At 39.3% G+C, this 23159-nt stretch overlaps 1 protein-coding gene across 2 annotated transcripts in view; it reads right to left on the bottom strand.

Moving 5' to 3' along the window:
* Window positions 1-1002: 1002 nt before the first annotated feature.
* Window positions 1003-23159, bottom strand: part of cdkal1 (CDK5 regulatory subunit associated protein 1-like 1) — a 209023-nt gene continuing 186866 nt past the window's right edge. For both annotated transcript variants that reach the window (XM_084557649.1, XM_084557648.1), the window contains 3 exons: window positions 19306-19389; window positions 16103-16267; window positions 1003-3671 (listed from right to left, as the gene is read on the bottom strand). In XM_084557649.1, the coding sequence (XP_084413775.1) occupies window positions 3513-3671; window positions 16103-16267; window positions 19306-19389 (408 nt within the window). In that variant the 3' untranslated portion in view covers window positions 1003-3512. The remainder of the gene's footprint in view (window positions 3672-16102; window positions 16268-19305; window positions 19390-23159) is intronic.

Below are 23159 nucleotides of genomic sequence, written 5' to 3'. Positions count from 1 at the left end.
ACACCATAAAAGCCTGACTCTAACTAAAAGCCTGTCTGAGTACAAACAAGTTCTCAGCGGCTATTTAAAAGAGTTAATGCAGTGTAACAACAAGGGAGGTGCTTTCCATAACCGAGGTGCCACTGTTTAAAGAGATCGAATACCCTAGGTTTGGAATGTGGTGAGCGGATTTACCAGCCATCTCTGTGGGATCAGCTTTAAAAGGTCTGAAATATGCTCGGGAGCTTGTCCACGCAGAGTCCTAGAAGTAATCGCCGGGACTTTGAAATAAATGATTCCAAAACTGACGGCGGAGCCAATGAAGGGATGACAGAAGTGGAGCAATGTGCGCTGTTACGCCCCTCCACACCGGCACGGGCCCTGCCAATGTCAGAGCATGTCTTTGGGTGGAGCATAGGATTAAGAGACCTAATTGTGAAACATACCGCAATTTTACATAAATACAACTTTTATTTTCTTAAACTCTGGTGTCTGGTCACCTTATGTTGCACCCTTGAGACAAGTCGTAACGGCGCTCTTCGGTTGGTTCCAATTAAAATCCTTGCACAAACATCTTTAAACTATCTGAAGACAATCATGGGTTGTTATGTTAAGATAAATAATAAAAGCATTGCAATGATCTGAATGAGAAATGATAAAAGCTTGCACAATGATCCCTAATTTAGCCTTTAATAACAGCGGTCTTAATTTTGAAACATTGTTCTGTGTAAGTACACATTTTTGCCGTCTGTGTCAGACAGCTATAATGAAAATGTTGTCAGGCCCTGGAACAGGTCCACTTCCACCTTTTCACTCTTCAGTTGCGATTATACACAACTTTACATCTTGACTAAAACACCTTCGGTTAATAAAGTTTAGCAAGAACTTAGTTTGACCTGACATCAGTCGGATGACAACATGTAATTTTACAAAATGAAAATCCAGATTTAGCCTGGGTGCTTTTCCTATACTGAATCCCCAGCGATGTGGCGTGTCAGCCTCTTCCTTCCTACATTCCTACTGTACGTTCTTATGCAAGCTAAACCACTTGGAACTCAAAAGACCCAAATTAACGAAACGAAATGACACATCAGATGAGGGATGAAACAGCGAAGTGCATTAATGTTCAATCTCCCTTGGATTTGTCTTGTGCCAAAAGTTTCTCCGCTTCAAATCAAAAGAACGTCACCCCACCGATGACAAATTGACAGCAGCTGCAACCCAGACGAGCACTCAGAAACTCTTGCTTTTATTAGAAACAACTGAAGTGAATGATGCAAAGTGAATAACGATCTTCTCTCGATGGCTCCCGCCTCAATATTTCATGGTAAGTGATGATCTCCCAAACATAAAGGGTGTCTTTGCATCCATATTTCATTGGAGAACAATGCGGTGTAACTGGGATACACAGGGTGGAAATGTGCTTACAAAGCATCAAAAGAACTGTCGCACAGTATGGATGGCTGCAGAATAATATAGGGCACTGCTGGATGGATGTAACAAGCTTCACAGCTACATGCATCATTTGATCACATAATACAAAGCTAGTGTGTGTGTGTGTGTGTCTGTGTGTGTACGACATGCATCATTTGATCGGGTAATATAAAGCTTCGGCGCCTGTGTTTGTGCACAAGTTTGCTAGACATGCATCATTTGGCCATATACTACAAAGTGGAAGTATCCTGTGACATGCATCAGCTAGGTGGGAAGAAAGAAAAAAAAAAAAAAAAGCTATGCATGTATCCATGTGTCTACTACAAAATGTGCTACATGCATCATTTACTTAGATAATACAAAGGTAGTGTGTGTGTAGGCTAAAAACAGTGGTATACCTAACAAGAGGGGGTTCTGAATGTGACAGAGTGATGAATCCTGTCTCTCCTGAACAATACACACACACACACACACACACACACACATGCACACACGCTGACTTTCTGCTAAATTAAGCTTTGGAAGAATCTACAGACACAACATCAGATGGACCCAGGCATGTGTACAAACACACACACACGCAAATGCACTAGTTTTGAAATAGAAACAATCTCACACACAAGTGTAGAGCAATACTTGTGACTGGGATATACATATACAGGGCATGCTTGCACGCACACACACACACATAAAGATGCAGACATGCTGAGAGAGACACATGTGCCAGTGCAGCAAGACATAAACTGGGGCATGCATTATTAACTGTCTGAGAGTTCAGAGATCCTTTCGGGATGGTCGTATCTCAAAACAGAAAGACATTAGAGAGCAGCAAATGCAGACTTTATGCATGACAACAACTTCACCAATCAATAATTCAATCAATCAACACTTGTGCAGTTTCACTCATGACAAATCGTCCTTTATTTAAGTATTCAAGATGGTTCCGACAATGAAAAATAAAGTATTAACTATTCATATGCCACAGGTAGTCCATACACCAACAGAGCGGTCCTACTACAAGTTCTCCTGAAGTATAGAAAGAGAAAAACAAATTTCAAATACCTCCAGCGATGTGAGTTCTGCAGCTTTGTCAATACAAACATCAAAATTTTTGCTCATGGTAATTGGGGGAATCCAGTTTGTAGGTATTATACAGAGTAAGTAATATTACCTACATGTTGTTTTTTTGGAGGAGGAAAAATGGAAAACACTTGGAGTTAGATTGAGACATCCTAGAAAACATGAAACAGCCCTTAATGTTGGAAGCAGAACAGGTCATTACATACAAATAAACCAAATCAGTGTGTGTTGTGGTGATAAAATGAGAGACAGTAATGACCATTAATCCCAGCCGTCAGAACTGCCCACCGAGACATGAGCCAGGTACGTTATCAAGGAAGAGGGGATGTGTATTGCAAATAATGTCTGTTTGACTTTGATGTATGAGGCAAAAAACATAAAATGATAACACATTTTGAACAACCAATTAAACAACACGTCAAACCAGCAGAAATGAAAATTACTATGTAGCTCTGTAAATATACCGTCCATGTCTCCTTTTCAAAAATAAATACTTTGAAATTAAGTTTACACAGTAATTTTATTCAGAGTATTATACAGGTTAAAACTTGTTTCCACATAGTAACAAACTAAACACCGTCACTCTCCAGCTAAGCTAGCTGCCGAGTGATTGACTGTTTGATCATCCTGAGACCCTTATGGTACAGGTCATCACCTTGTCCTTCATGTATTAACTAATGTCGAGTTGTGCTGAGTTAATCTGCGATTCAGCTACAAGGACAAAAACACACATTACTGGTCTGTGGACAATGTCAGGCTGCAGAAATTAGTGAACAAAAGACAAATTGTTGAATTTTTTTTTGAAAAACGCACCCCAACAAAGTTCACTGAGAAACTGTTCACCTCTCAGAATCAAACACAAGTAATCTGTACTCAGATATAATCGGTACCAAAAAGGCTCGTATAAAAAGTGTTTCTGAGGAGACTGGTGACATTCTTTCCTTACAGACAAAAGACTCACTTGATATTGCGCCAACAAAGTAAAATGACTGCACAGTGGTACACTTTGCACTCATCATTCAGTACAGTTTTTCTACAATAAAGGCCAAGATGACTACTGCCAGTGCGAGCCCAATCCCCAGCTTCTTCAGCACTTCCCTGTCCAGACTGTGAGAGCCAATCAGGAAAGTGCCTGAAGAAGACATAGTAGCAGGAAGTTGGACGCCATTGTTTTGATCCTGTGGGGAGAAACATACACATTACATAATCACATTCAAGAGTTTTGATGCATAATTTAGTATCATTCTAACCCTGTACTAATAATTTACCACTGCATGTACTACAGACATGAGTCTGCAGTAAGTAAACTGACAGATATGGTAACACTGATATAGTGTGAGCTGCTCATTGGGAAAATACTTTGGTTAGTTGTTAAAAATTTTACTTTTACATCTTGTGTGATATTATGTGGCTATTCCTCCGTTAAGTGCAACCTTCTCTCACACACTTGTGGACACAGATCGTTGCAGCTAAGACCATGTTGTCTCCATAATTCGTAATTACGGAATCATCCTTAGATTAAATCAACTGGCCATGGTCACAAATCAAACAGCAAGGCTTGACAGCAGAGTGGTCAGTGATCCAACACATCAGAGGTCTATAATCAGAGAGCTCGGTTTAGTCTTAATGTGTTGGACCATTAAAAAGACATCCAGCACTGAAGAGAGGTGACAGTGAAAGATGGGAAACAGTAATGCTGATAGCAGCAGAGCAGAAGAAGGACCAAACCCTAATGTTGTTAGATTAAAAACAAAATAAATCCACCAATGCCAAAATTCATATATGTGGCGATAGTTTATGAAAGGGTAATTTGAAAATAAATAATAAAAAAATCATTTCAGAAGGGGGATCACATGGATTTATCTCATCCTCCACTTGCTAGCTGCTGCCTCTTCCTTGTATTCTCACCTTCTGTCTCTCCCCATCTGCTTCTTCTCTGGAACTCAGTTTCATTTGGAAGAAAATAATAAACTGAATTTTAAATGCAGAGCTTGTTTCCATATTTTTTGGATGAAAGCATTCATGAAACCAGCCATTTACTTATGCAAATGAGAGATGCTATTATCTCTATGTAAGCAGTTAATGCAGTTTTGTAGTGATCCAATTACTGCAGAGTGCTGTCTATTGAATCAAGCTGATGCTGAGAAGGTGCACTATGATATCACTTAGGAAGCTTGGAGAGAAAATATCTTACAGCCAAAGCAAGAATGTAGTAAAAAGACTGTTACATGTTTTATCATTGGTTTGATCAATGTTTTTTTTACATCAAATAAAACTTCTTATAAACCTGCTTCCTGAGAACACAATTCAAAGTTGGAAGCTGAGTGTTTGACAAGCTGTTAATAGTCAAAAATGCAAATTTAAACGAGCATATGATACTGTGTACTCAAACAACACTGAGAATGATGACTGAATAAAAAGCCAAAAATTTACTGGCATTTTCAGTTGCTGGAAGTGTTAATATAATTCAGTTGGTAACACTAAATATTGATCCCAAGCCCAATTCCTTTCTGGCCTCCATCACTGATCATCATTCCGTTTGATTACACATTTATTTAATTTCATCGTAATGTATGAGAGTGGAGGTGAGATTTGAAGCTGGGCCAATTGATTGATGAATAAATAAAAGATCCTGTGCAAGATGCGGTTCTTTTAATTTGAGCATTAAACAAATTGGATACGAGACCGCCAACACTTGTCAGAGCGGAGTGGTAATTGATCTGGATGACCTTGCGGTGGATACTGTACGTCTCCTCCTGCATGACAGGTGGGAAAATGCCTTATCGTCAAGGAGGTAAATTATGAAGGGCTATTGATCAGAATTTCTTGAATAACCTTTAATCAAGTTGACCACAGGGATAACTGTAGGGGGCTTGGCTCTGATATTTACCATAGGTATACTGACTCATTCTGTCTTTCTCTCTTCCCTCTTTCAAGGTAGGCCAAGAAAAGGAATGATGTATACCATCACAATTATAAAAGTTGAAATACAACTCCAAAATCAAATTGAGAAGTTGTGCTTCGGGAAAATGTGTAATATGCAAACGAGAACAAGAGTGACAGACTCTATGGCATGCAAACACCTACCTGTATGTACAGTATGTATTCATATGTAACTGAATGTGAGTGCACACCTACACATATTGCATACACATAGCTGTGTGTAAGAGCAGCTGCACAGCGTCTGTCCTCTGCCTCTGTATCCTCAACATAACTCTCTGATGGTTGTGAACACTACCTTGCCACCCACTCTTTGCTCTCACCACATTGTCGTGAATGGTTTCCTCTGTTGCGGCACACAATGCAGGATGGATACTATGACCGACAACGCCTACATGACACATCCATAAGACACTTAGGGTAACTTCAGACAATAGGTGGAAGGAGAACTGGTAACAGAGGTCTGGCTGACACATTCACATTTGCTTAACGGCAGGATCATGACTGGACTCCCTAATGGCAAAAGTGATATGATGCTTTGTTGTAAAAGATGCTTTGAAAACCAAAAAGTGCCTTGTAATTGGATGTATTGTACAGTGGTAGGCAAGTTAAGTCATAGTTTACTAAACTGGTATAGCAAATAAACCTCATTTGGGTTGAATAATTCATCTAAACTCATCAGTATGAACATAGTTGTGAAGCTTTCTTTAAGGAAGGTATGTGGTCCGCCTCTTAGCAGGTTTTAAATTGTTTTAAGGATAAAAGAAAGCTATTATTCTGACTCAAATGAATCAGAGAAAGTAATATCTTACATCTATAAAATGTTATTTAATTCTCACTTTTCAAGAAGAAAGGAACCAAGATGAATATTTAATGGAAACTGTGCCAAAAGGAGAGGTGGTCTAAGAGCAAAGGAATAATGACACAGAAAAAAGAAGCTGAGCACCAAAACCATTATCTTTCTCTGTGTTGACAGGCCAAGTATAGTGCCTTCTTCTCTACGCTTCTATTTATCTGTCTCTCTGCAGGTGTCTTTTAACAACAGGGTGCCAGAAAACTGAATAGCACTGTCTAAAATCTATTACTAGTGGGGAGGATATGTGAAAATCCAAGTGCCAGTAGGTGCATGTCATCACAGCGGGAGGTGGTAGGAGAGGAGCAAAAAGGAGAGAAGTGAAGAACTGAGAAGAAATGAGGAGAGGAAGAAAAGAAGGAGCAGGAAAAGATGAGAGATGTGGCTTTCAGTGATAGTTCACCACCTGCTAGCTATTATGCTGAGTTTGTGCATATGTCTGTGAGAAAGAGAGCTGGTATTTGTGTATGTGTGTGTACATGTGTAGACCTGCGGTAGATAATATCTGTCTCTCTGCTCACAACAGTAAAACAGAGGAAAATAATCCCCTGAAAATCATCTAACACTACACCAGGGGTACAGACTGGCCAGCACAGCTAGATACTTTTCCCTCAAGGTCTAAGCCTCTTAAATGTCTCTCTGTCTCTTAAAAAAAACAACAACTCCCAATTCTGCATATGCACCTTTTTTTAAAAACATAATCTGCCTGGGCGTCTGGTGCAGCCTTTGCCAACACACCGACATACTCACACTAAAACACACACTGTGGCGCGCACAATGCATCACGAGAGCCAGAAAACACAAAGCACAGCGGTCACATTTCTCACATGATCCTCACCAGCTGTCAGTGTCACTCTTGACACACAGAGACCATAGAAGTGGTGTGTGTGTGTGTGTGTGTGTGTGTGTGTGTGTGTGTGTGTGTGTGTGTGTGTGTGTGTGTGTGTGTGTGTGTGTGTGTGTGTGTGTGTAAACAGATAGTATAACAGGGTCCTTAGTCACGGGTGATTCAACAAAGCCATAGTGACAATCACAGTGTTCTGTTTCTGTATTTATAACAGAAAAGAGGGAGAGTAGAGGAAAAAGATACAAATAAAAGTTATAGTACTGATACAACTTCTAGTAGTAGTAGAAAGACAGACAGAGGGCATAGTAACAAACAAAAAGAGGAATCGAGGCTCAGAAGGGAACTTGAGTCATGTTCTCTGTCTGGCTTTCTCCTCACCTCAACTGTACATCACTTTGACACAACAACATATGAAGGTACTGGTATTCTGAAGCTGGTGTTACATTGCACACACAACACTAAGCATTAAATTGGTTTAAGTATCTTAATCTGATTTAATTGCGTGTTTAGACAACTTGCTTACTCATTCAACATGTGAATGCATACGCATTTTCTGTGCAAGTTGACACAAGTTCAGATAATGCGTCTAAATAAAACCATGGCCATCATCTTATGTTCTGTTTATTTAAATAAAAATGTGAGCAGAATTTCGAATAAACTGAGCAGTAGATAATGTGCTGGCTCAGTTTCCTCCCAATATGCCACAGAAAACTAAATAAACAGAAGCAATAAACACCACTGTGCATTGGTGAGTGACTGCAAACCTTGAAAAATGATTAAAATAACAGGAAAGGATCAGAAAATTAGAATTATCTTCTTGTGGTAAAAGAAACAGGTCAGTGTAATGTGGCATCAGTGTTTGTATTGTATTTAACTGATGTTAACTGATGTTTGGTTTTGACTCCATTAAGTAGTCAGAAGCAAACTATATTCTGCTATTTCCATCAACTTTTCTAATGTGATACTTCAAAATGCACATCAAAACCTGTTAATGGAAACATTGGTGGTTTATCGCTGCAAAATATTGCGGAAGGCACTCACCAGAACAAAGTACACATGTCCAGTGTTGTAATGTCCATTCCTTGCGTTTCATTTTCTGATTCATGGCCTGATCCTCAGAACAGATGATGTTGAGCTGTGGCTGCTACTTGAATCTGAGTAGTATTGATAGATAGATTCTAATCTAAAGGGCCATTCATTTCATTTATTGGTCACTCTAATGAACTTGTCCTCTGCAGCAGATATAACTCTTCCTGGTGTTTGATCATTTTTGCAACGTCGCTTTGAGAAATTTTCAAAAGTTCTTGAAATTCTGCAGTCCTAGAGTAATGATCAACTATTGACCTGGCTTTGCCATGAAATGGGATGTTACAGTTGTTGAATAGGATGACTTGCTGTATACCAACACTAGCTCAACACAACACAGTTGAGCATCTCAAATACAAGGCAAGAATTACCAACAATGTCTTAATGCAAAAAGTCTAAAAAAGTTGTTCAATATGTTATTCATATTATAACCCATTTGTGTTATTGCATCATTTTGATGTCCTCTGTAGAATAAAATTGTACTGCGAAGTAGAACCTCACGTTACATTCAGTGCATCACGATAACAATAAGTACCCCTAATGATAAATCTGTTGTCATTCAACTTCACATACATCTGGAAGATTCCTAAATAGAAGAAAATACATATGTTTTTATTTGTAAGCAATTGCTTAGAAATATATGAAGCTTAGATAAAAGTTCCATAAAGAAGTTCTGTTCATGTGTACTGTCTCCTTATTACTTCCTTGTTCCTGTGTTACCAAATTTGCTATATTCTAATTATTCCAATCTTGTCCAATGTTTTTAATTCTGTCACTCTGCCTTCAGGCCATCTGTCATGCAGCCCTCCTCCTTCTCATCTCTACCTCATCCTGGTTCTCCAGGGCTTCTCCACTGAGGTCGCCATCAACAACCACCACCAGTGTCTATACTCTGGAGGTCCTACCTCTGTCTCCTACCTTCATCTCGGACTCCACTTTTTCATGTTGCTTCTCACCAGACCCTATGTGCTAAAACATTTTAACATTTTTTTCTGACGAGCTATTTCAATAGATTTCACACTTTACTTCTGAATGATGTCTCCTTGTTGCACCTAAACTGTGGCAGTAATAGTGACAACACAGCATGTTGAGCTTGAGAAGATGGTATAATTTAAAAAAAAAATAAAAAAATCTCAAACTGAAGAAAGTCTCCGAGGAGGTTGTTTACCAGTTCTCCACTAGAGAATGGCTATTTTTGTGATCCCATGGAAGGAAAGGATAAACAAGTATTTAATAAACATATCTTTTCTTCCCCCGTAACAGTTTTTGGCTAAGTGCTTTGTTATTTACAACTTCCATCTCTGGTTTACAAAGAAAGCTCAGTGCAACGGGCATTTAAAGCCCTCTGACATTTGAAATGAACAAAACAGAATCACGGTTTTGTGATGCCATTTGACATGTTCAGTGGGAATACTGAAAATAGACCTGACTGATGTTTTGGCAGTTTAACATTTATTCCTTTGTTACTCTGACTTTGGTTCTTAAGTGCAGGCCATGTAATACAATTTGACATGCTAAATGAAATGCTTAAAATAGCTACGCCTGCTGTTTTGAAGGCAAAACAAATTATTTGCTACTAGAATAAACAGAGTCAAGTAAAGGTCAAGCAAAAACCTTTTGACATTTTAAATAAAAAGTTTAAAAATAGATTTGAGAGGATTAACTGTATCCCGACCAGAAAAAACAGCCTAATCTTTGATTTTTGTTCTTTTCCTGACAATACAGATCACAACATGTGAGCATAACGCAACATCAAAGCAACAATCCATAGCAGTTGCACATCAAGGAATAAATAGCAGAGACATACAAATTTTTGTTCAAGCTTCATGGTTGTGTGTGTGTCAGGCATGCTTGTGCATGTGCTTTGTCGGTGCGATGATTGTGTGTGTTCAGAAAGTGTTTCATACAGCCTGCGGCCAGCCGGAGTCTGCCAGGCACACCAGGGGGGGACAGCATCAGAGTATATGTGTATGACTATATAAATGTGCATGTTCAAGCTGTATGAGCTTTGTTCTACCAATGAACTACAGTTGTATGTTTGTGTGTTCCTGCGCTTAGGAACTGTAAGGATTATGATGCAAAGTACAAGCAATCCCACCCACTCTCTCTCCTAGAAAATGATAAACTGACCATCAAATATGTAAAATAAACACCACACACAAGATGGTTTGAACTATTTAAATAGAACAGGGAGGAAAGATTGGCAAAAAGTACAGACGTAGTGAAGGAAATTATAAAACACAGACTGAAACAAAGAAGGGAAGAAGAAGAAAAGAAGCAGAAATTTGTCCATTCACCTGCATTTTTGTTTTTCTATTTGTGGTTTATGGAGAGACATTGTTCACTGCTCGTATCCTTCCCTCTCTATCTCTCCTCCAACTTTCTGTCTTTTCTATACTGTCTTTCATACTAACTGTCAATTTGCTCTCTTGTGGAAGGAGCAGTTTTCTCCTCCGTGTCCTATTCTCTTGGTCTTCTTGAGGAAATACGATGTGAAAAGAGCTGATTATTAGATGGCACTCCAAGCTGCTTCTCTGTCTCCTAAACTCTCCATTTTCCTCACTCATTCTCTCCATCATTCTTGCCTCATTTTTTTTGGGGGGGCATCGCTCTCACACAGCCTCTTCTCTTCTATCATTTAATTTCATCTGGGGATAAGGACTGGTGAAGATATGTTCTACTTTTCTTTCCTTCACCATGTTGTTGAGTGCTCTCTCTGCTATTGTGTCCCATCTAAAAGACTCATTACTGTCCTTTCCCTTCTGCTGAAAGAGCGGTTTCTGTGAATGGGGGGCCAGCAGGCAGAGAGTAAGTAAAGAGGGAGAAAATGTCGCCCGTGTCAATAAAAGCAAATTTCTTTCTTTTGAAAATGTTCTCCTCTTTCCTGGAATGAAATTGCATTATGTTATCATCAAGGCATTTTCATAAACAAGATTTATGTTATTTACAGCATGACTACAGAAACAGAAGAGTACTCATACATAGCAGTTCATAATTCATAGGCCATTTGACCAGTTTGGTTTAGAGTTTGGGAAGACCTGATGCTCAATTAGAATCTACAAAGTAAATAAATATTATCTACACAGAAAATATGGTCTAAGGCTCTTAACCAAAAACAATAAATGTTATCCAGCTATCAAATCTGGCCAATCAGAAGTAATGCTAACCAACTTGTATCCTGTCTTATCAAAAACAAAAAAATAACTGGTCTAAAAATTCAACATTAGCTTAGACAATTAAAACAAAACTCTCGCTGGACACCAGATTGGATGTTGGTTTGGCTCTTCTGCTTCATAAATTTGTCTTTGTGGACACATATCCTCTGTAAGCAGAACTCTTCACTAGGTTCTTGGGCTACACACGGACAAATGTACCATCAGATCACCGTGAACATCCGGAATTGCTATACATCGTCTTATATTAACACATCCATGCATGTATTCATCCGCTCATCCATCAGTTGTGTGTATCCAAGCCATCGTGTCTCACATTCACAGCCATCCACAGTCTTTCTTAGGCGTAAACTTAGATCTATCTTTGGCTTCATATCCCATTCCTCAATAAATCCAGCCATCTATCCACCTGGCCACATTACCTCATTCTCAGACACATCAGTTCCTTCCCAGACACATCATTATAGATGCTGGTTGGTGTGTAATCATCTCTCTCTCCTGCTCTCTCGCCATTTCTGACACAATAGATCTTTTTCTTTGTTTCTCTTTTGACAAATGGACATTACAGATCTCACTCAGTTCCCATGGCCATCCAATCACCCACTTATCTAGCACTCTTTACTTTCCGCACTTCCTCTTGCATTGTTCCCCTGCACCTTAGATGAAGCTTTAAAGCTCCATCAGACTCCATCCTACCTACTAGGACATACCCAGCTATCATACCTCATCACACAGTGTCCTGGTCCTTCATGCTTCTGTTTTTCTCTTGCTCTCTGTAATTACAGACCTTGTTGCAAGACATAAAGATGAGGATCTGGCTTTTCATAGTTGTCCATTCATCTCACACATACAGATTTAGCTCAGCGTGTTGTGGACTCATGCAGAGTCCAACAGAAAAATAGTCTTCAGTTATGCACCAGTCGTTCATGTGCGTGCCCAAGTCTATATCCCTAGACAGGTATGTACAGTATACACGGGTATGCTACTGGTGCAGTCGGGGCAAGGTAATATCATCATAAATCAATCAATCACCAAGATTCCCAAAGTAATTATTAATTTAACAAGTATTTTCTTTTTAAATACATCTGAGCACAAAATCTATACATTTAAAGATTTTTTTTAAATAAATTTGCATTAAAGCGAAATTCAGGGATTTAGACCCAAAGTAACATTTAATACTTAGTTGCAAGAACACTTTTAGCAAAGCTTTTTCGTGGTCTACCTTATCTACTTCTGTTCTCCAATTCTGAATTTAATTTTGCTGTCCTCATTGTTGACTTGCATTGGTTTAAAACTTCTAGGTGCAGCGAGAAATAATGCCAAAACTGTGAGGGTGATTGCAAGTTCATGCTGACAGTGATTGACTTGATTATAGACAATGTGCAATTTAATTTGAAATTACTGGGTAAGGCAGCCCCAGTGTGTTCAGGGTAAGCTGCCGTCCTTATCAACATGAGAAAAATTGGGTTGGTTAGCTAAGAAAGTATAGAGACAATAAAGTTGATTAATCTATTTATCATTCTCTTCACAATAATAATAATATGACTATAGATACCCATACAGCTGCCAAGGACACCGTATATACCAGGCGACTCCAGAATAAGCATGTGTGTGCGTGTGCAGCTTGCAGATACTGCTGTGTTTCCAAGCCATTAGGTCAGTTATCGCACTGTGCTCAAGCGCCATTAACAGCTGACAATGCAGGTCATAAGAATCATGGATTACAGATCATCAGCAGCGTCACTGGAGATCACTTAATATAACACAGTGTTAAGTGTCAATATGGTGTGGGCAACGGAGAAAAGCAATAATTAATTTTTCAGAAAGTTCACATGGACGACTAAATTACAGCATACACTAATCTGAAAGCAAACCTCTATGTCCATCTCTCTATTTGTCTGTTCAACTGGCTTCACATTCTTATTTCATTATTTTGGCCTAAAAATGACTCAAAACATCAGCGGATTTTCATTAGCGGAAGTCCATACACTATACAAAGAGAACCTAATTGAACCAATTCAATGTCAGTCAGGGACTTCTGATTTCACAGTCTGATCCTCTCAACACATGTTTGTGGAAGCGTATGATGGTACTGACAAAGGAGCTTTCTGAGGATCTCAGAAAATGAGTTGGAGGAGATTTAAGACGACTGCTACCCTCAACAGGCCGGTCAATCAACAGAGATCACTCCAAAAGCAAGATGCATAATAATCTGAGAGGTCACACAGGACACACAACTAAAGGTCTCTCTCACATTGGCTAATGTTTATGAGTCCACCATCAGGAGAACACTGAACAACCATGGTGTGCATGGCAGGGTGGAAAGGACAAAAGTATTGCTCTCCAAAAATGCTCTCATGTGGACAAGCCAGAAGACCATTGGAGAAATGCTTTGTGGATGGATGAGAGCAAAGTAGAATTACTTGGCTTAAAGTGCATTCTACTTGGATGCATTCTAGCATCAGAACCTCATCCCGTCCCTGAAACATGGCAATGTCCTTGTTTGGGCCTGTTTTGCTACATCTTGAACAGGATGCCTTGTCATCACAGATGGACCAATGAATTCTAAATTATATCAATGAACTCTAAATGAACTTGTCAAGACATCTGTTTGTGAGCTGAATCTTAAGAGAAATAGCATTATACAGGAAGACAACAACCCCAAGAACACAAGTTGTTCTACAATGAACGGTCAAAGAAAGACAAATTTGGCCATTTTGGAATGGCCAAGTCTTCGCGTAATCCAATAGAAATGTTGTGGAAGGACCTAGTGCAAGCAGTTCATGTGAGGAAACCCACCAACATCTCTGAACTGAAGCGATTCTGCTCTGAGGAATGAGGTGAAAATTCCTCCAAGCCGCTGTAGACGACTGATCAGAAGTTACCGGAGACATTTAGTTGCTGTTCTTGCTGCACAAGGGGATCACACCAGATACTGAAAACAAGGGTTCATTTACTTTTGCATCCTCAGAGATATGCAGAAATTATTAATTGGTTCGTGAATAAACAAAAGCAAAAGCTTAATGTTTTGGTTTCACTTGTTTAATGCGCTATATAAAACCCCACCCCAGTGTACGAACGTTTGTTGAAAGAGGGTGGGGAAAAGTAAGGGGGGATGCAAACATATGTGTTAGATGGGCTGCAGACTTTACATGGCAACTAGATTTACAATGTCTGGCCTCCATTGCTGAACTTTTCATTGCCGAGTGCTGTGTTTGCTGTGAAACCTTCCTCCTTCTTTCTTTTTCATTCTCTGCTATCCATTTCCCTCTCTGCTTGCTTTCCTCTTCATCCATACCCCCCTCTCTCATGTCTCTGTTCCTTTCTTCCCCGCCCTCTCTGTCTGGTAGTAAAGGCTGATGGAGTGTGAAATTAGAAAGTGTATCATATTCTGCTCTGTGGCTCCATGTCCTGAGATATAAGCTACAGCTAGTCAGAGTGAAAAATAACATGCAGCGAAACAGATACATTAACATGGTAGTGTGTGTGAGTGTGTGTGTGCGCGCACGTGAAAAGGAAGACAGAAGACAGTTTAGCCAGCCACAGCTTATCTAAAATTACTTATCTCACGGATGACACACTGGTGCTTACTGCCAAACTACAGCATGGATTAAAAATATGGACACACATATATAGTTCTTATTATTTGCTAAGTGCACAAAATTTGAATATCCCATTGTAAACAGAACTTCCATACTTTCCATAAGGAAAGAACACATAGAGAGAGCTTGAAAGTATTTGTTTAAATTACGTGTATATCTTGTAGATCAATGTGTTCACTCGTACACATATCTATCTTTGTTGAGACATGGACTCAAATAGACCTTAAAAGGTGTTGTGTGGTATCTCGCACAAAAAAAGTTAGCAACACATTCTTAACCCATATGGGGCACTCATTGAAATACTTGGAAATGGTTAACAAATGTAGACATGTATTTAGACCATTAGAACATAAATGCTGATTCGGGCACTTGTCAACATACACATTATCACATTAGGACATTTCTTCGTGGTACCTAATAAAGCAGTTACACTCCGCGTTCATGCAGAGGTGGACCTTGCAGACCATATTTGACCCGGATTTGACCTAAGAATGCTGCCCTGATCTTTGCTGATTGGCTGGGTGAAAACCACATGCTTCTAGACCTCACTGACAGACACAGGGATATATTTAAAATGTGTGTGGAAGTTACCATTTCTGGCTCATTGCCACATAAAGGATTAAAATACTGTAAGTTGTGAGTTGGAGCTCCTGTGGATCAAACTCACTTCCAGCACAACCCCTTCCCTGGTTTGTCATTCCTTGGCCTACTGTTTCTGGGTACTCACCACTACCTAGTTGGTCCTGAAACACTTGATCCCTAATGATTTGAACCCAGCCTGTTGCTCAGGTCTTTACACTTGCTCAATCCTCCAGTATCCAACACTATGAGAATCGACTGTTCACTCACCTTCATGTGCTGTTCTTACAAGGTAATCAAAATGATTCACTTCACGTGGAGAGATCATCATATTTTGGCACACTGGTATATAAGCACCAGTTTATATTTAGCTATCTTAAATATTCAGATTTAAACTGTTAATTTTTTATGTCGCATTGATTTATAATGAAATATCAAGTGGGGTAAATTGGTTAAATAATGCATGTTTAGGCATGCATGTAATTACAGCTGTATGAAGGAGTGAGTGTGCATATGTGAGTGTGTTTACCTGCATCAAACCAGACACCTCTCCTTTCTGGAAGGGTGCAGCAATTGAGGGAGTAAACGGCTTGCTGTCTTCTACTGGTTGGCCTTTCAAAAAGTGTTTTCCTGCCTCGTAGATGTCCACCTCAATCATCTTGCCTTTGAACTCAGCCCTTTTTGGCACCAGCACCTGCAATTCAGGAGACATCATAACGTTTATCGCTGCAAATTCCAACAACCCTGTCACAGAACAGACTGAATGATCGTCAGTAATTTGTCATTTAGTGACCAACTTCATGACTTAGTGATCTAGATGATCACATCTGTCAGTTACATTTTTAATTAACTGCTTCTCAAAACAGGTTTGCCCAATGGCCCTTGGTACTTACTTAGCCACTGGCTGCTTAAAAACACAGGTGTGAATGTTTTCAGTTTCATTTATGGGAGCTCTCAAGGTCAAAAAAGTACCGCAACAGCTTTGAGGTAAACCACAGGGATTTGTTGGTTTGTCTTATCATTTCACCATGGTAACTTTAAATCACGGATGATCACAGCAGGAAGGAAGGGAAAACAAAGAGTTATAATTACGGCTTTGTGTTGAAGTGGAATTTGTTCTTACTGACTTACCACGTCACCGAAGACGGCATGCAAATTATTTTTCTTTCAAAACAATTTTCAAACTATGACAAAGTTCAGCGTCTGACCCTGATGTATGCTGTTCAATTATAGTACTGATTTACTCCATTTCACTGGTCCTTGTTTTCAGAGTTGAGCTCTTCAGTAAACACTACTTAGCGGATGAATTGTGCTGTGATTATTGTCAGGATTTAAAACTTCTGTTGTGAGAGTTTGTGTAAATTATAATTAAACCTAAAGGATGAGCTTTCTTTGTAAACATCCGCTGCTTTACTTGGCTTCCCAGGTAATGTCCTTTCTTTTCCAAAAAGTTTTGAAAGATTATATAAATTCAAAGAAAATGTGTAATAATTAAATAACAATGATAATGCCACTAAATCCCCTTTCTTTCGCTTGCCTCTTCCCAAGGACAGACTCAAGGAGAGGATCAGCAGCTTTAGACACGCTGGGAAGTTCAGTGTCTTGCATACGTTCACTTCAGCGGGGTGGTAACGTGCTGACTCAGATCATCTGGTGGTCTGTCTAACCATTACACGACTCTGCAGGGCTAAGTCACTGACGGGGCAGAGACTAGCATTTGAACTGCTAGAGAGATTGTTACTGCTGTGATGGCAGGAGCATGCCTGCCTTAGTGTTAATCTGTCAGCCTTTATCCAGCTGGTGGAATATGATAGGACACAGAGAACAGGCCAAACAGACACACAGCCAGCATCACACCTGCCCAATCAACACACCTGCTGCTCAACACTCTGACCACTGAGAGAGTGTGTGGGTGTGTGTGTGTGTAAGTAGCCAGCAGCCAGACCGGGAGTAGAGAGGTAGGACAGCATGTCCGAGGGGTACGTGCATGTGTGTGTGTAGGTGATGGTCATTCGAGACCCATTACATGGTGATTACATGATGAAAGAGCTTGTCTGATTTCACTGGAAATCCCCCCCACCCTTTCCTACTTACTCACTTAGCCACACACACACGCACACAAAGGTGGGTTGGGTACCTATTATAACTGTCAGGATAGATATCCCTCTGATGGTGCAAACGTGTAACACACACTGTTCGCAATCACACCTCTCTCTACCTTCTTCCCAATTTCCCTCAACCCATGCAACCTCTACTCTCAACCCCCTTCTGTCTTTTACTTATCTCCCAAAACTCATTGTCCCTAGTGACAAACAATGACGGGTGAGCTTTAAATAAGTAAATATGTAATTACATGAAATTGCATAAAAAAATAAATCTTAAAATGACCATCTATATCTGAGGAAGTGGTGATTAGGAAGTCAAGACTACAGCAAGAGGACAAGAGGTAAGTTGGGCCTCCGTTTTGGGAATACACTTCATGTGCGAGTACTGCATGTGACTGAGTGTCCATAAGCTATAGGTATATCCCTTAAGGGTACAGACTGGTACATAGTGTTTCCATTTCTTTTTTTTTTTCAAGTCAAAGTGATTTAAGAGTACATACCAAATACTTAAAAAAAACACACACACACACACATCAAATGACATGACACAAATGTAGAAGAAGCGTGCACGCATAAAACACACACATGAACCGAGTGACACTTGTAACTTAAGTTTATAGCCTGCAGAAGGAGGTGCAAAGGAGGAGAAGAGGGGAGGAGAGGAAAGTGGAAGGGAGGAAAAATTATTACCATCCCCTGCCCTCACTGCTAATAAAAAGCATAACTTCAAACATGTTTCTGATGATGGTTAAAGCAGGAGGAAATTGATTTATTTGAAGATGTTTTAAAGTGAATTTTTCACAGGTTGAGAGAGGGTCTTTGAAGCCACGTGAAGGTGTGTGTGAGAGAGCAGCTGTCTGTCTGTGTGTGTGTGCGCGCGTGTGTGTCTGTGTGAGGAATGTTCATGTCTTTAGGGCTGACCTTAATGTTAGTACAGTAAAAAAAAATGAAAAAAAAGAAGAAGAAGAAGCTAAAAGTGCTGCTGCTATCAGTAGCCAAATGCTCTCATGACCACCGCAGGGTGTGTGTGTGCGCGTGTATATTTGTGAGCATGTTTGATATTATAGCTAACCTACTTTAGTCAATACGAGCTTAAGCTTCTGACACCTGCTGTGAGTACTCTCATGACATGCAAAGCAAAACCTTCTGATCTGATTTACTAAGTGTGAAAATGAGGAAGAGTTGGATTTGCTTCACGTATGAAAAATATTCATCAAATGCAGATTAATTTACAGCTTTTTCACTGTAGGTTTTAGACGGGGGAGAGCAGCTTAACTATTTTAGTATTCATCCGATGCAGCAGTGTAAACAAACAGTCCCTTTGCTAAATCGTCCTCCAGCAGATACTGATATTTATACAAGTCAGTGCAACTTGAAAAGGGTCGTCACTAAATGCAGGATAATAATGAATGAATTACTAGTGATTAACCATCTGTGTTTTATACTGTATGGCAAAAATAAAACTAGCTTTAAGTAGACACATTATATTGTTGAACTGTACACAGAAAGGTTTATATATAGAAAACATTATAGTGTGCTATGCATTTATTAAAAGCAGATCAATCGTAAAATAGTGATCCAGCACACAGCACATGGAGTTTGTGCTTCAGTCATTTAATTATCTTACCTGTTCGTAGAACTTGTTGTGAGCCACATAATATTGGGCATCAAATGACTCCTCTGTCACCAGCACATGTTGCCTCTCCCCTACCTACATGAAGAATAAGAGAGACAGAATGAACAGTTATGAAGCTGCCTTTGCTCAGACAAAAACAATCAAATGTATTGACTGCTTAAAACATCCTTTCATTGCAACTGTTTCAAATGTGTTTCGATCTGTAAATGTACACGTCTGTGTAAACGTGTGCTCACTTTCCCATCCTTTCTCTACTGCCTTTTCCGTCTCTGAAGCATTCTGGTTATGTCACTAAATTAGTCATGTGAGTCAGATCTGCATGCAGGCCAGGCGGTGTGTCTGAACGGAGTGTGTGATGGTGGCATAAATCAAGAACAGGCCTTCCACCTAGAAGACTGAGATTTGTGTCCCATGTTGGGCCGTTATCTTTTCATATAGTTCACTTGTTTGCTCTTGTATTTAAATACTATTTGCTGCTTTGTTCAGTGCAAACACCAAAACTACTTGGTCGGGTTTAGCAAAATAGATAGTAGAAAACCTTTCACAGCAGTGACCACATTACAAGGTAAGGTTCTTCCATCTGCAAGAAGCTTCTATCATTTTTTTAAATTCTTTTTTTGGCTACCGGGGTGGCCATTCTTTCCCTGGCAAGGAATTTTAGCAGGTGCCACCACAAACATTGGCCATTTTAAACCCCTTTGACAATCAACCATTGCTGCTGTTTTTATGGTCAGGTAAGGCTTGACCTAAATATGTACACTAAATTACTATATGGATTTCTACCATACATACAGGATGTAAACACTTGACAATAGGTATACAGCTTTTGTTATACAGTGTATAAGGGCATCTTATGTTTATCTCATTCAGTTTTGAATCCACACAGGCAAGCTTCCTTACATGTCATGTTTCTATTCATTCCCAAATTCAATGAAAGCTTTGCTCTCTCTCATGTTTTTTCATGTTTTATGTTAGTGCAGTTCCCCTTTTAATTACAATGTCAAGGTTTCTGAGCCACTTCAGTTTAATGCTTTGCTGAGAGGATAGAGAACACAATTCAGCTCAGGTCCATACAAAAACGAAAACGGAAAAATAAAGCCTGCACGAGGTACCTTTCAAATGTGTACAGAAAACGTCTATTGAGGACATCAGAAAATCTAATAATATGAGACCTTTCAAAGAAGAAATTTAGTACTGGACAAAATTAAAGAAAGTAATTTTTTGACAAAGAATGTTGTTGACTCAAAGATAGAGAAAGAAGAGTAGAGGAACTTTATTGAAAGTACCGCAGGGATAAATAAAACCACCTCAGGATTGACTTTGACAGAAAGGTAGACATATTTTCCATGCTTTCACCCAGTGGATGAGTATCTATCCATTATAAAAATCCATTTCTGACAAATATTTGACTGTGTTTCACCACTGCTTCCATGCCCATTCCATATGACACTATTGTGGATGTAAACAGTCAATACTCTCTTGTTAAGTCTGGCGTGATACATCTCCTGACGGGTTTGTCTTGGGTGCATTTACACCTCTACCTCATTACAGCCAAAATTGCTCAAAACATTATTTATTTTCTTGCCTCAAAGCAGTGCTTATAGCATGGTTTCATGTAAAGAACAACCACGCAGAGTTTGGATCCAGCGTTTTAGGAAACAGTACAGCAAAGCAAGAAAACCTGGGTTTTAAACAATAACAGCACCTACTGTATTTGACAATATTGGGAACAGGGTGTCCTATAGGCTTAGCGGCCAGTATTTGCATTTTAACTCTCTCAACGTTGAGCCCTGTACTGCAAAACTGTGCTGACTGATCATTTCCTTAGCAATATGTCAAAGTCTTAGAAGTCACGGCTCTGACACGTTGCCCAGGGTGTTTCCATTTTTGCAGACACCAATATTCTGTACGCTTTTCTTCCCTCTTTCCCATTTTTATCCTTTTGCTTCCATCCCTCGCTACTATCTCTGGGCGTTCTCTTTGTTCTTCACACCTCTCTTCCTTTCCTCCTTTCTATTTCTCTGATTATAGTGCGTGCATGTGTGTGTTCCAAAGCAGACAGCACCTGCACTGGCATACTGACAGACTTAAGAGGAAATCAAATAAATCACTTGTTTAATTTTCAGGAAAAGTGTCCTTTCAACATTGTTACTGGTTGGCAAGCATTTGATTTCGACCCTTTGTTTGTTCCTTTGAATTGAAGGTAGGTGTCTGCTGAAAGCCTAAAATTTGTAACACAAGAAAAGGACTATTTTCACAATGCTTTAAATGTTAAGGATTTTCTTTCAAAATGCTTAAAATACGGTTTGTTTGTGTAGCTACTTGTCTTTCCTTGCGTATCTGCGAAAGTCAGAGTCTGTATTTAGATTTGTATTTACTCCGTCTGTTGAAAAATGGCACAGCATACCAAATAAGGCAAGTATGTCTTTGCACAGTGAGACGTGTATTTACTCCCCCATCCAGAGAATAACATCCCATGATACAGAGCAGATCCACTACAGATTTGTGGGATCATGAGTTTAATTGATAATTAATCCACATCATAACAAGGATAATGAGAAAACCATGGCTTTGAATTCTAATCAACATTTTCATCTGTGCCATAAATAAAGGAGCAATTCATCCAAACATCACCCAAACTATTTTGCTGCATCTGTGGCCTTTTTAGCATGAAACTGGATTAGGTTTGTAATCAGTGTGAAAAGCAGAAAACACATGCTCGTAGCGCTGCCGTAGCAGTACTAGACAAGCAAGAGAACAGCAGTACTACACAATTTACTGAAAAGTTGTATGTACGTTGAATTTCCTCAATACAAGGGCAGCCACATTAAAATCTTCTTGGGGCTTGTTTGCACCTGGCATTGAAAAGCATCCTGGTGCAGGTGTGATCACAACCAGGACAGATAGCTCTGATGGTATTCTGAGGTTTTAATGGGCTCACTTGACTAAAATCTTCAGCATGAGCTGAATATTTTCACATTCGCTTTGCACTGCAGCTTCTATGTTGTCACAACACACGTTGCTGTGTATTTTGTTTTTCTGAAAAAGGCGGCTTGTACCCTGTGCTGAGACCCCTGAAGTTAAACCATATAATTCTGGCTGATGTATCATCAGAAAAGGCAAAAGCAACCTAAGTGTTTATAATTAGTAGGGAGAGTTTTAAAATATATTTTGTCCTTGTATCTGTTAATCTGTTAAGTAACTGAACAAAGTGAAATAAACAAGATAAACTAATTGAAACACTGGAACTGGTTATGTGTAATTTGGTCATAACTACAGAATTCACATGAGGTTTTCCAATTAGCTATGTGATGTGATGAGCCAGTGAGGTAATTGCATTTTCATGTTATATTTTGGGCTACTCTCAGTTAAAGTCATGTCTGTTTACTTAAAAGTTTTTTTTTTTAATATAAATATATAAAGCATATAACTGAGATCCGATCACAAGTGCTCACTTGAGACGCATGTGGAGACAAAGTTTAAAGCCAGGTGTTGACGGACATACTTAGGTCTGTCTACTTTAAAATCATTGGATGTGTCAGCAGGGCTATAGTGTCCTGCAGACTCCATGTGCCAGCAACGAGGACATGCTGGATTAGATTTTAACCTATTCTGAAAATGCACACTTAATTTGACTCCACAGAAGATAGTAATGTAATAATAGGTACACAGTGTGGCGTCAATAAAAACAGCCACTCATATCACGTTCTTTACTTTTTCCTTAAGCAAACTCTTTCATATTAAAATTAAGGTGTCAGTCAGTTAGTACTTAACTACATAGAGTTAATAAGAGTGTCTGAGATTCTGTCTTCCAGTAAAAAATCATAAATGTCCCAACCATTGAC

The sequence above is a fragment of the Chelon labrosus genome (genome assembly GCF_963514085.1).
Source record: "Chelon labrosus genome assembly, chromosome: 12".
In the NCBI taxonomy this organism is placed as follows: domain Eukaryota; kingdom Metazoa; phylum Chordata; class Actinopteri; order Mugiliformes; family Mugilidae; genus Chelon; species Chelon labrosus.
The sequence above is the reverse complement of the archived record's forward strand: the minus strand, read 5'-3'. Positions and strand labels throughout refer to the sequence as shown.